Source organism: Channa argus, chromosome 17, assembly GCF_033026475.1.
Source record: "Channa argus isolate prfri chromosome 17, Channa argus male v1.0, whole genome shotgun sequence".
Classification (NCBI taxonomy): Eukaryota; Metazoa; Chordata; class Actinopteri; order Anabantiformes; family Channidae; genus Channa; species Channa argus.
In genome coordinates this window covers 9,480,801-9,494,346 of record NC_090213.1, presented here as the reverse complement: position 1 = coordinate 9,494,346, position 13,546 = coordinate 9,480,801, and the positions used below count along the sequence as shown (strand labels likewise).

Below are 13,546 nucleotides of genomic sequence, written 5' to 3'. Positions count from 1 at the left end.
TGTAAAACCAATGACTGCCACAGCTGCAGTGGCTTCTTTTTTTAGCGCTGTGAAGTGACATTGAGCTTGTCCAACAACAGTGGGAGTGGTATAAAACAACTTTCTTGCTTAAAACTGTAAAAGATCCACAACCCTTTCACCTGATTTACATACAGTATTACATCCAGAATGTCAACAAATACACTCACTGGCTATTTTATTAGGTACACCTGTACAGTTTAATGAAATCTTTACAATGCAATACTTTTTACAAAGTTAAAATTTCTCAGTTTTTAAGTTGAAACAGTCAGGGGGGAGCCCTGGTGGATCAGTGGTAGAGCATTGCGTTACGATGCAGAAGGCGGTGGGTTCCAATCCCGCCCCACCAGGCATGGCCCCACCCAGCCACCCAGGAGCACCCTGGTGCCGGTCCCGATCCCAAATAAAATTGGAGGGTTGATGCAGGAAGGGCATCCGGCATAAAAACTCATGCCAAATCAAAGTGTGGAACACATTCCGCTCAAGCCAAAAGCTGTTGATCTTAAGTTGAAACTGTCAAAATGGTGATAATACTACCCCTGTTTATTATTGAGGTCATAGTGGGCAGTGGAGTTGTACTGGAGCACATTAAATTAAGAGATGGTTCTAATGCTTTGGCCAACCTATTAAATTTTAATTTGTTATTGTTGGATCACATCAAAAGCTTTTGACAAAGTTTAGACTTTTATTTCCTTAATCATTTTGTATACAAAACACCAGAAAACAGCAAGAGCCATCCACCAAATTTTCCTGAAGGCCATAGCTTTATCTTGTTCTGTTTAATCAATAGTCTAAAACCCAGTGGTCTTTATAACTTTATTATGTCAGAGAATGTGACATATTTTGACACATTTGTATTTAAAAAAATTCCAAAAGGATTGTACTTTTAAAACAGTCCCTAATAAGTTTTCTGTCAAGTGTTATAGCTTTACTGTGAAAATATAGTAAGTGGAGCTTGAGTCAGGGATTGTTTTGGTCATACTACTACTACTTCCAAAATGGAAATTACATGATCAGCCTAAACATAACATACTTTTCTTTCCCCCCCATTGTCCTGTAACATTGTTGCTTAAGTCAGGAATTTCAATCTCAGTCTCTCTGCCAATGGCAGTGGACTCTCACTACAAATCACGGAATCATCACTATTTAATTCAACGATAGGCGACTCTGGACTTTGAAGGAACGCCTGACTATCCACTTTAGATGGCGAAACCTCCTGGTATTTGCTTTTAGTAGATGTGTGTGTGCTGTTTACATCAACATCTACACTCTGTCTCTGAGAATTTGGTCCCAAAGGCTGAAGGCAAAGAGTTTGTTTCATTGTTGGTTTAGCTATTTTAGGGCCTAAGAGCGGTTTTAGAGGAGAGTCTGCAATGAAGCTACCCTTTATTTTGTTTATGGGGTTTAGCTTAGCTTGTCTTTGAGGTCCAAATTGCTGGTTCTCTGTGTCACTGTCCTCGCTAGATGAACACACACTCATGCACACACTCCTCTTCTTCTGTGACATATTCTGGTCCTTATCACTTTGACCTGGGTCAGAGTGGCATCTCTCTGGTGGGACAGCAGATGATGAAATGGCTGTCTGGAAATGTTTATATTTCTGTGGAAGCTTTTGCAGATCAGTACATTTGTTCTTTGCCTTACACTGGTCTTTTAATGCCGACAATAATAGCTGTTTTGAAGTTTTGGTCTCCATTACTACCTTATTTGCTACAAACTGGCTTTTGTAAGGGAGTGGTTGTTTTTTGTAAACAGCAGCTTCATTCCCTGTCATTTTACTGTCATGGCTACTTTTGGTGGTGATCTGTCCATTTGGTTTTGAATCTGGAGAGGCAATGTCTTCAAGAGAAGCCAGCTCATAGTTTACATGTTTTGAGACCACATCATCTACCTTCCTCTGGTGTATAGCTTTGGCTGTATTCCTCATAAGCACCCTGTCTTTTAGAGAACACTCCGTGTAACTCAGCTCCAGTGCAGATCTGGAGTCTGTCTGTGTGTTGTCACTCGAGGTTTTCTGCTTGGTATTATCACAGTCTGTTTCCTTCCCATCAATGTCTGGGGTGTGGTTTGTTGCCATTTGTGGAGGTGGAGACGATGTGAAGGACGAAGCATCCCAGTCAATATCACTCAGGTGGAGCACATCAATAACAGCAGAGACTGAGGGGGAAGCAACAGCATCTGATTCTGAATTAGACACAGGAGTTCTGGGCCAATCAGATAGAACGTTGTGTTTCTCATTTTCCCTTTTATGTTGTTTGTGGTTCAATGCAGTGTCTAAAATGATCACGTCTGTTTTTTCTGTGTTTAAATTGTCAGGAAGTAGTGTTGGTGGCTGAGTGGAATTTGTTGAGGAGAATTTCTGGAGGGTCATCTGAGCTAGGAGATCAGAAATACCATCAGAGACACCATCAGAGACATCCAATGGCTTCTCCTTTTTGCTCTTTGTTATCTTCTCTGTAGAGGTAAATAATATAAAAAAAAAAGATTAGACCAAACAGCTAATTTATTTCATGACTACTCTGATGATTTTAACTTTAATATACCTGTATAGTAAAGCTCTTTTAATCTCAATGGGTAGTTTCCTCACATATTGTAAATGACGATAACAACCAAAGGAAGTAAAAGACAACCTACATAAAGCAACAGCTAAACCTGTCAAAAAAACACCTCATGGCTGCATCAAAGCCTTTGGTGCAAACTAGCTGAGCTTTTCCAGGTGTCAGAGCTGCTGTAATAGCATTGAAAAGAAAGTCAAAGCCCCAGGTGTCTGTGATCAGGACATCCCTGTCGGCAATGTGGGAAGTCTTCAAGCCAATCCTGTCTGTTGTGGGGCTACTAATTGTAGTGTGAAAAATGATTTACTTTTACTGTCAGATATAGACCTTTCAGAACAAAAGTGCACATATATACATCCTATGAGAAGGAAAATGAAAAAATGACATTTATAATATCAGTTTGAATAAAAAGTGTCTTACTCTTGGTTTTGTTCTGTTCAGCCAGAGTTTTGTCTCTCATGTATCTCTCCACCACCTCTGGGAAGGCCACACAGAAGAGAGACTCTTCCTCAATTGTCCTAACCTCCTGTTGATTCTCTGCAGGCTGATCATCGGCAAACACGTAGTTTCCTGTGGTTTCATTAGAGAAATACAGGATACAGGCGTAAATACCAGCCTTGGAGGTGCTTATAGTTCTGTTAAATTACAATCTCACAATAACAAAGCTGACATTTTTTATTTTTCATTTATTTTCAGAAAACTTAACTTAGTATAATGCATGATATCCAGATGAACTGCAAGCACAGCAAACAGGAAATGTATATTTATTATATGCAAGTATATCATTATTAGAATGAGATCCAACAGAGCTTGAAATCTAGTAAGCTCTATGTAGCAGTAATACTTGTAATTGTTGTAATTACTGTTGCATTGTATGTCACAGTTATTTGTGGGAAATTATTTTGTTATGTTCCTACTCTGTATGTACAGTGTGTACTGTATAGAGTACATGTAACTTGTTCTCAGGTCTCTTAGAGAATTTGATCTCATTAGGATTTCCTGCCTAAACATATCTCAACAAAATGCAAATATCTGAAAACTGCAACATGATACTTGATAAGACAAACGGATGTATATATATATATATAATACATAAGATCTATTGTGTGAGAATAATGAGTGTTGTTAGCTTATATACTTGAGAATCTAGCAGTTACATAGTATCTCTATTAATCAAAAATCCCCAATTTTGACCAAATTCAGCAATATTTGCCTCTAAATTAGAACAAAACACATGATAGTCTGGGAATTGCAGTTTGCAGTAAAGAAGAGAATTTGAAAAGCACTTATTAATCTGTTAGAGATGAAATATTTTACATTACAAAACCATATATTTGTAATATAAAACTTCAAGTACTTTTACTTAATAATATTATTTTATAGCTGTGCTCTAACCCTTTCATTCCCATGATATAAGGCAAGTGATGAGGAACCACTTTCTGAATTAGTTGATTGAGAGTTTTTAGGGCCGGTCTCGTCAGAGGGGCTTGTTAGTGAGTTGGACTTTGATATGACAAATTGTCCAGCCTGAGGAGGAAGCCAGTTTAGCACCTAGTGACTGATCTGTCACCTCTGAACCCCACATCACAGCCAGTCACTAACAGACAACCCGGTGACAAGCACCCTGCACCCCACCCCACCACTTAATGCAGCAGTAATATGACCGGACCCAGTGGATGTTTTCATAAATATCACTTATTTCTCTGATCTTTAACTGTTAGGCTAAAAAGGGTGCAGGAAAACAGAATATTACTTAAATGGATAGGATATAAAAATACTGGCCTTTGCTTAATGTAAGCGTAATTAAGGTTTTTAACCATTAAACTGACCTGGAGTGCTCCAGATAACTTCGAAGCAAGCAACACCATTCCTTACTCTGGGTTTCACTATCCTTTTGTAGAAAAAAAAATGTAGATGTGGGTTGTTAATCATAAATGTGTAAAGAAATCATTTTTTTAATGCAAATACATCAAAGTAAAAAAAAAGTTAAAATTATTGTAAGACTACCGGAGGGGGTTGATTTGAGATGACATTTCTCTTCCATATTTCCTGTTCATCAGCTCTGTGTAGGTCATCAAGACTAAAACCTTTTCACTGGTATAGTGTTTAGGCCACTCCATTTTCTCATATGCAAATTTCTGGAAACAACAAACTGTCACATGCCGCCAAGTAAACAGATCCATAATAAAATAATCTGAAATAAACAGAGTACCTGCATCAAGAGCATGTTTGGCTGTCTCCACTTGAAATGAGACACAGGCTTATCCTTGGCAATCAGAAACTCACTAATTATCTGAAAAACAACAATAACAATAATAATAATAATAATAATTATTATTATTATATTTTATATATTTAATATATATATGCACATTTTATTATGCAATTAATGAAATTAAGCCACAGTGGATGAAAACAGCTGTACCTCTGTAAAAGGGAACTGCTGACTTGCCAGTGTTTTTCTGAAAAAGAAATTAAAAGCATGTAAAAGGAATGAAAAACTAATGACAGCAAATTATCCTTTATAATCCTTATGCTCAATACAAGTTTCCAAAGTCTATGTTGTGAGACTAAATGTACAAAATGCAACAATGTCAACATTACTATCATAGTAAACTATTTTAACCAGAAAATATAAGTTCTTGTTTTGTAGGGCCATTTTATTTTTGTTTAATTTTTTTCTAGCTTTAAACCTGCTATAAAGTCACATACTTTTTGATATTTGCCTCAAAGGATAAGGATTGACGGGTCTGTTCATGGCAGTGCCAGTCACAAGGACACTTGTAATCAAAATCCTGAGGTTGACAGAAATGTTTACTGTCGCAAAGCACACAACCACCACGTTCATGTGCCTTGGCTGAGCCTGAAAAGGACAAAATGAAAGTAGCCAGGCATGAAAAAAAAGACAAATACTATGTAAAGATAACACATTAGACCCATTAGGCCCATTAGCTGGTGTGATGTCAGAGGCATGTAATGACTAAAAATCTCTGACATGTGTGTATGTTTTACCATAATGGATTAAGTGGCCTTACAAAATGGCACATATCAGTCACCACTTACCAGGATGTCGGCATATGTGGCAGTGAGGAACCTTTTTTACAACACACTCAGAAACACCTGCTTCATCCTCCTTCCATTGGTTGAACCTGCAGTAACCAGAGAACAGTTACAAGTGTCATCTCAAAACAGTAGCAAAGAAAGTGAGCATTGAATTTTTCTTACCTCTGCAGAACTGTGTGTCCTTTTAATGTCTGGATAAGTTTAAGAGCTTGCTCTTTACCAACCCCTGGTATGCCCTTATAGAAAAATGAAAATATATAGTAACCACAAGTCAATAATGATGATTTCGATTTATCAACGGTTCTTCCGTACCTTTGGGATATAATCACAGCCAAGGAGGATGGCAAGACCAACAAGGTTCTCTCTGCAGAGACGCAGTTCTGTTTTCACCCGAGATGTTCGATAACAGTCCACCTGAGGGTCCTGGAGGATACAGAGAACAAAACAACACAGATAACCTGGAAACATTCAATTGAAAAAGTCCTACCTCATAGGCTAAGATTATTTTTATTGCTTACCCAATTATGAGTTTTAGGGATGCAATAAGAATAATCATAGTGTCCAGGATTTCAACAGAGACCTTATGATTTTTAATAAAATTGCCAAGATACCAAAGGGTTAAAAAAATGTACAAGTAAAATTTCCTCACAAAGCCCTAGAATAATTCCATTGGAAGAAACTGTTTAACTGATGAGTGTAATGTATTAATTTCTATTTCAGTCCAGTGGTTTGGTTTCAACTTTCTGCATATTGTGTATATTATATTAAAACAAATAACATAATACTACATATAATAAACTATCACAAACATACTTTGCTGTTCATATTAAAGTTCCTGTAAACAGTCCGGGCTCCATACAAGAATGCATCTCCATCATTTGTGATGCAGCCCTCCACCAGGCCCTGAGAGTCCAAAAAAGCACACATGGCCTCTGCCTCCCCAGCAGCTGTCATCCAAGGAACACCCAGGTAGTCCAACATATCTGCACACTATAAATGCAACAGACAGATAAGAGCATAATAACAACACTAAACTAGAAGGGGCATTTCCTGCAGAAAATGCGTGTGATTGCTGAAAGCCAGCCGCCGCAACCTGCTGCAGCCATCGCCGAATCTGCAGCTCTGAACGTTGTAGAAGCGACAAGCAACACTGTAGCATGTGTAGTTTTTTAAAATATTGAACAACTAGTGAGTTGCAGTACCGCGAACGTGGTAGTACTAAAGGCCCTGTACAATATAGAAGTGAAATCAGAAAGAAAAAAAAATTTTTTTTGAGTTAAAAAACGAGTTAAATAACTGACCACACGGTGGCGCTAGAGAGCCCACACTGTAACATGTTAAGCATTTCATCATGGGGCAGCTTTCCTGAAAGTTTCATAACAATATCACGTGTACTTTCCGAGATACAGCCATGTGAAGACTGTTCTCATAGACGGCAAAAAACAAATCATACAAATATTCATAATAATTATTGTACATCAGATGTCAGCCCACAGAGTAATACATCAACTCTCCTAACTGTACTTAACATATTACAGTTGGAACCATGTTTCTAGCTGTAAGCGTGTAGGACTAGTTGCATGTCAAAACAACTAACATAAACATGCTGGTAACTGACCACACGGTGGCGCTAAAGAGCCCACGCTGTAACATGTGAAGCACTTCATCATGGGACAGCACTACACAAAGCTGCATCATGCTACCATGTGTAGTTTTTGAGATATTGCAGTATAAAGATTGCTCTCATAGACGGCAATGCAAAAAAGAAATCATACAAATATTCATAACAATTATTGTACATCAGCTGTCAGCCCACAGAGTAATACATCAACTCTCCTAACTGTACTTGACATATTACAGTTGGAACCATGTTTCTAGCTGTAAGTGTGTAGGACTAGTTGCATGTCAAAAAACGCACATAAACATGTTGATATCTGACCACACGGTGGCGCTATAGAGCCCACGCTGTAACATGTGAAGCACTTCATCATGGGACAGCATCCCACAAAGCTGCATCATGCTACCATGTGTAGTTTTTGAGATATTGCAGTTTAAACATCACTCCCATAGACTTTCCATTCAAAAAAAATTCATATTAATATTCATAATAATTACAGTACATTAGCTGACAGCACACAAGGTAGTGAGCACACCTCTCCCAACCATGCTTAACATATTACAGTTGGAACCATGTTTGCAGCTTTTAGCATTCAGGACTTACAGCACGCCGAAAATCAACGGAAGAATCCGTAATAATAATAATAATAATAATAATAATAATAATAATAAAATTAAATACTGGAAACAACTAATTATTATGAGTGCCTATGTTTGCGGCATGCAGGACAGTGCAGGACCAACCAACCTCTCTAAGTACAGCTTTGAAGCGTCCTCTGCTGGTGTTTGTTGTGCATTTAGTGGCCGCAGGCTTTTTGAATCCTCCAAATCTTGTTTCCGTCCTCTTGCTCATAGTTTCTGCTTTGAGTTTAGGTGCTTCTCCTTCCATGACAAAGACAAGCTTTACTCCCATCAATGTGAGGGATGAAACCCTAAAAAACAAATTCCTGCACAAAAAAAAGGAAGAAAAAAAAAACAATACATATGAACGATTGACTAAAAGCCACTGCATAAAAAAAAATCATCGACTCTAACATCACTAGGAATGAGTTGAAACACAACATCAGAGCATTTACTTTACCTCAGATGGGGCTTGGTTACTCTTCCCATCATTGCTTGGACATGCTGAGCCTCGCAGACCCATAAACTCAAGTCAACAGCCAGCGTCTTTCCGCTCAAGCTGTACAATGGCACCGACTCACGAACCGGCTCGACGATAGACCACAAATCATGAACTCCCATAACTACTTAAAAACGTTGGAGTATGCTACTTAAAAGAGATGCATGTATAGAAAAAGTCAATGACAAGCGAGACAAATAAGAGAACGCGCCAGAATGTTTAAAGAGTGGCGCCGTTGAGCCACGTTCCAAATCGTTTGAGTTCTCCGGAGTATGCTTCCTTCTCGCTTTATTATTTGTCACACCGTTGAAAAGAAAACTAGCTTTGATCATAAAAAGGTTAGAGCAATGCTATAACACACTTTTATAGAATATATAGTACCAATATAGTTAACCAATATGCATAATAACAAACAAAGTAGAAAGAAAGGGTAGAGTTGAACGAAAGGGAACGAGGCCGTACATTGTAAAAATAACGTCATATTAAGGCGCCTTGAAATGCTTGTTGCTATGGATACGTGGCTCATGTTTAGAGACAAGACACTTTTTTTTACCCTTTCTTCTTTTTAGCCATGGACTCAAAAGTTCATCTGGAAGTAGTCGGTGTAATTAAAGACTGCAATTTTCAAGTTGCCAAAAGTATTGCCGAGGTAAGTCTTTTATTCTCGCTAGTTTCTCAAATCTAATATTTTATGTGTGTAGGTTTTCAACTGAACGTTAAGAATTATTGCATGGTTTGTACACAGGGATTAAAGCAAAAGTTTCCCGGGGCATTTCTGGATCCTGTAATCAAACCACTACTCGAATTTGATTGGCACATTTATCTGTGCACCAAGAAAAGAGTAAGTAATATCATTGTTTGCAATTCTGCTTGTCCAGCAAAATATTCATTATGAGCAAAAGTCCAGTCATATTTTAAGGGAAGCGGTAAGTGTAGGTTTGCATAGTCTTTAACTCGGGTTAAAACTGGTCTTGGAAACACGTGTCACACATGTCACCATTAGGTTTAATGTGTTGTCCCACTCAAACAAGTTTAACATGAATTGGAAAGTGAGACAAGTGTCAGTCAAGCACAGTATAATCATCTAAATTCAGTGAAAACACCTCCGCATACAAAGGTCTACAGGCTTTACAGGTAGGGTAGTTGAAGGTACTGGTTAGGCAGCAGAATAGGGCCCATGTCTGTACTGTATTAGTACTGTGGAACTGTTATGTTATCCTTTCTAAATAATCATGACTGATACATTAGCATCATTTAGATGTTCCATTTTTTTAAAACAGGAACTAAATTAATTATTGTTTGTTAAAAAGTATCTGACAACGCTTTGTCTTAAAAATAAGAAAACTGCTCAAACCTCACAATAATCAGTTTATGTGATATGAGTGATTTATAGGCTGTTAGAACAGAAGAAACAATGATAACTTTATGAACTGCAACACCTTGAATGTATTTTGATGCTCTAGTACACAGCTAAAAACACCTACATACAATAAAATACCGGGGTAGTTTGACATGTGTGAATTGTGAAATGTGGATTCGCAACACATTTCTTGGTCAACACTTGTGATTCAAGGAACTGCGTGGTGAAGTGTGGCAATACTCCAGCAACCTGATGTGCTTTCTAAATGGCCTTCTTCTTGGTAATGAGAAGGATCTTGCCAGCTGGGCCAAGAATCAGTGGGGTTTCACTTTCACTCGGCCGCAGGCTTTCTACAGGGCTCTCACTCAGGACTACTACACCAAACATCTCCAAAAAACTGGGGCAAGTCAACATCACTTAAATATCATTTAAATATCATATGTCGTTAAAAATAACAGGCGCACAGCAACTTAGGTTTCCTTCAACAGTAGGTATCAGGAAGCTTGTCTTCCTTTTTTCAATAATGGAACTTCTTAGGTTAATGTATAGAATACTTAATTTATGCAAAAACCTAAAAATATCAAACAAATTTCTTTCATTATAGCATTGCTTTGTCTTCATGGATATTGAGATAGCAGGAGAAGCAGTGGGGCGGTTGTTGTTTGAGGTGAGGCATGTGTTTTCACATTGTTTGCACGTTTAGTACAACCAGTGTTATCTCACCCCTTTGGCTTTTCAAACCAGCTTTTATATTTAGAAGTGACAGATTTTTTTTTCAAGACAAATTGTCTTTCAACTTCTCAGCTGTTCTCAGATATTTGTCCAAAGACATCAAAGAACTTTGAGGCACTGTGCACAGGAGAACAAGGATTGTCTCAAAGTGGCCTCACACTTTGCTACAAAGGCTGCCTTTTTCACCGTGTGGTGCCCAATGGCTGGGTGCAAGGTGGAGGTACTGTATAGTCCATTTCAGTCCTAACATATGTAATCATTTTTCAGGTGCCTCATCAAAAGGAAGGATAAATGTTGAAGTACACGAACAACACAAATACACGAGCTGGCATCCTAGTTTAGTGTTAGTAAAGGGACTTGTCATTTTTGCATTATACTCACATGTGCTAGTTGAAGTTGTGGACAATTTGTAAATACATTGTAAGTTTTGGCAAAGGTACAATGAATTTCTTTAAATGTTATCTCTATTTGCTCTTAATTCCTATTACAGTGTTTTTTTTTTCCTTAAATGCATTGTGATACCTATTTTGACTTTGAGGAAGTGAATGAAAGCTATTGCAATATCACTGTGGTTTAGACGCATGGTAACAGAATATTTCGATTTTCTTTTAAAGACATTTCCCCAAAAAGAAAAGGAAATGGAGGAGAGTCAATCTATGGACCAACCTTTGAAGGTACATATATGTATATGCACTATACACAGTATATGTATACGGTATACTATTTGGAAATCCAAAGTGTTACCATCAGAACATGCTGTACATGTACTTTAACCGGAACATGTGCATTTTACCTCTTCAGATGAGAGTTTTGCTGTTTCCCATTGGAAACGGGGCACATTAGGAATGGCCAATAAAGGCCCTCACACCAATGGATCCCAGTTCTACATCACTCTGCAGCCAACACAGTGGATGGACAAGACTTACGTTGCCTTTGGGTTTGCATAACTACAGTAATTTAATTTGCAAAGGGATGGGTAATCTCATATTTGTCTTACAGTTTTGCTCAAGCTTAATGGCTTTTATTTTCCTTCTAGACAAGTGGTTGAAGGTTTCGACATTCTCAGGAGATTAGAAGACGCCACAACTTGCAATGAAAGACCCAAGTATGAATGTAAAGTAAAAGATTGTGGAGTATTAAAGCTGTAGCTCCCAAACTGGTTTTATGTTTGGGAGCTACATATGTTTTTCAAGGATTTCGATATTGTAAAATAAACTCAAGATACATGTAACATATGAGTAACTGATGTATACATACCCTACTCACAAAAAGTTATTGATATTCAACTTTCAGGTGAAATTTATGGAAAATGTAAAAGGTTCATGCTACAATGTTATTATATTGTTTGTTTAGGCATTTAAGTAGAAGCATGCACTGATCATTTCCTCATCACAAACAATTTATTGAAACAAAAGCTAACAACAATGGTGGGTAAACCACAAATGTCAATGTCTTAATAACTTGTCAGTTGTTAGGTGTCGTCTTGGTCTCATGCTGTCAAAATGTGAACACCATGATGAAGAGGATTGTCATTGTCAGTGTTGAGTGGTTGATTCATGGCTCTGACATGATCCATGAATCACTGAAACATTGAAGAGTTGAACATGTGCATTCAAAACTTTAGAGAAGGTTAAATTAAGTTCACCTGTAAAGGTTATAGTGCATTTAGGTGCATTCTAAAATTTCCTCTGAAAGTTGAATACTTTTGAGTATATTTCTGCATCACTAGAAAACCTTTAACTTGTAAATTGAAAGTCTGTTTATGTTGTGAATTACTAAAATACATTTTATGTCTTTTTCTGATAGCACATCCTGCCATTATTCAGGGTTTTCACATCAGTAAATCTGTGGATGGGAGAGATATATTTGTAGAATATTTTATTACATTTATGAAAGTTGAATATATTTATTCAGAGATTAAAATACACAACCTGCACCAATAATGTAATTCAGTATTCACTGTTGTTAATGATATTGTTGTTGAGCATGCATTTTTTTCAACCTCAGAACATCAGTTTTTTTTATTACACAAATAAGTAAATTGTACATGCATTTTAGAGGGAGAGCGAGATAGAGCTAGCATTTGAAAGTTTACTGCTGGTCCAAATATGTGAATTATAACTACTACTGAGAATTATATAAGCAAATAGTTAATGAGTTGTATAATGGAGAAGATTCATGTATTAGCACCTGTAAGTGTTTAAGAAGTCACATTAAGATAAGTTGTTAATCAGACCTGATTTCCATGTTGTTTCACCTCATTTTCCTCAAAGGTCTGGACACAGGTTGCTCCTGACATGATTTTATTTGATACTATTCAGTACTGTAAAGAAACAAAAAACATGTACCCAAGTACTGTATAGAATATAACTATTATACTTGAGAATTCTTAATACAGAATGTAATTAGCATTGTACATAATAATATATTCTAATCTAAGTAACAATAACATAAGTAATGTTTACACATTAATGCATCATTCATTTTTTTTTGTCCTATCGGCTTTTAAACTGGATGCCCTTCCTGAAGCAACCCTCCCCAATTTCTATTGGGCTTGGACCGGAACTGCACTGCTGGGGATGGGAAAGGGCCGTTAGGGGTTCAGTGTCTTGCCCAGAGACACTTTGACATATAGCCGGGACCGGGGATCGATCCACTGACCCTGTGGTAATTTTCCAATATTATAAAATGTTTCTGAAATGGAAAATTCTGCATGATGAGTAGATCTAACTTTGACCCATCTACTCATTATCTTAACTGCTTATCCTGTTCAGGGTTGAGGGGGCTGGAGCCTATTCCAATGTCCATTGGGCGAGAGGCAGGGTACACAGTAGGCAGGTCACCAGTCTATCTCAGGGCCAACAGAGAGAGACATAAACAGACAGGCAACCATTCATGCTCACATTCACACCTACAGGCAGTTTAGAGTCACCAAATAACGTTTGGACTGTAGGCCACAGCAAGATTCGAACCATTGACCTGCTAGCTGTGAGGCGGAAGGGTTAGCCACCCTACTGCCATGTTGCCATACATTGGAGTATTTCTAAACTGGGGTAATGATACTTTTATCTAAGCAGAACC

At 37.7% G+C, this 13,546-nt stretch overlaps 2 protein-coding genes across 3 annotated transcripts; one reads left to right on the top strand and one right to left on the bottom strand.

Annotated features, from left to right (window-relative positions):
• Positions 1-179: 179 nt before the first annotated feature.
• LOC137102924 (flap endonuclease GEN homolog 1) lies at positions 180-8,689 on the bottom strand. Its single transcript, XM_067482869.1, has 13 exons — positions 8,335-8,689; positions 8,002-8,200; positions 6,450-6,626; positions 5,949-6,059; positions 5,799-5,872; positions 5,637-5,722; positions 5,286-5,436; positions 4,999-5,035; positions 4,786-4,866; positions 4,581-4,711; positions 4,403-4,464; positions 2,994-3,143; positions 180-2,472 (listed from the first exon to the last, which is right to left on the bottom strand). Exons 1-13 carry the CDS (start codon positions 8,493-8,495, stop codon positions 1,088-1,090), a joined length of 2,805 nt encoding a protein of 934 aa, XP_067338970.1. The 5' UTR covers positions 8,496-8,689; the 3' UTR covers positions 180-1,087.
• Positions 8,690-8,889: 200 nt separating this feature from the next.
• ppil6 (peptidylprolyl isomerase (cyclophilin)-like 6) lies at positions 8,890-13,132 on the top strand. Of its 2 annotated transcripts, none has more exons than XM_067481492.1 (8): positions 8,890-9,022; positions 9,119-9,214; positions 9,947-10,135; positions 10,338-10,400; positions 10,538-10,685; positions 11,080-11,139; positions 11,267-11,402; positions 11,502-13,132. In XM_067481492.1, exons 1-8 carry the CDS (start codon positions 8,945-8,947, stop codon positions 11,611-11,613), a joined length of 882 nt encoding a protein of 293 aa, XP_067337593.1. In that variant the 5' UTR covers positions 8,890-8,944; the 3' UTR covers positions 11,614-13,132. The 2 variants fall into 2 exon arrangements, with proteins under 2 accessions (XP_067337593.1, XP_067337594.1); XM_067481493.1 differs by having other exon boundaries at positions 11,267-11,417; positions 11,502-11,620.
• The last annotated feature ends 414 nt before the right edge of the window (positions 13,133-13,546 follow it).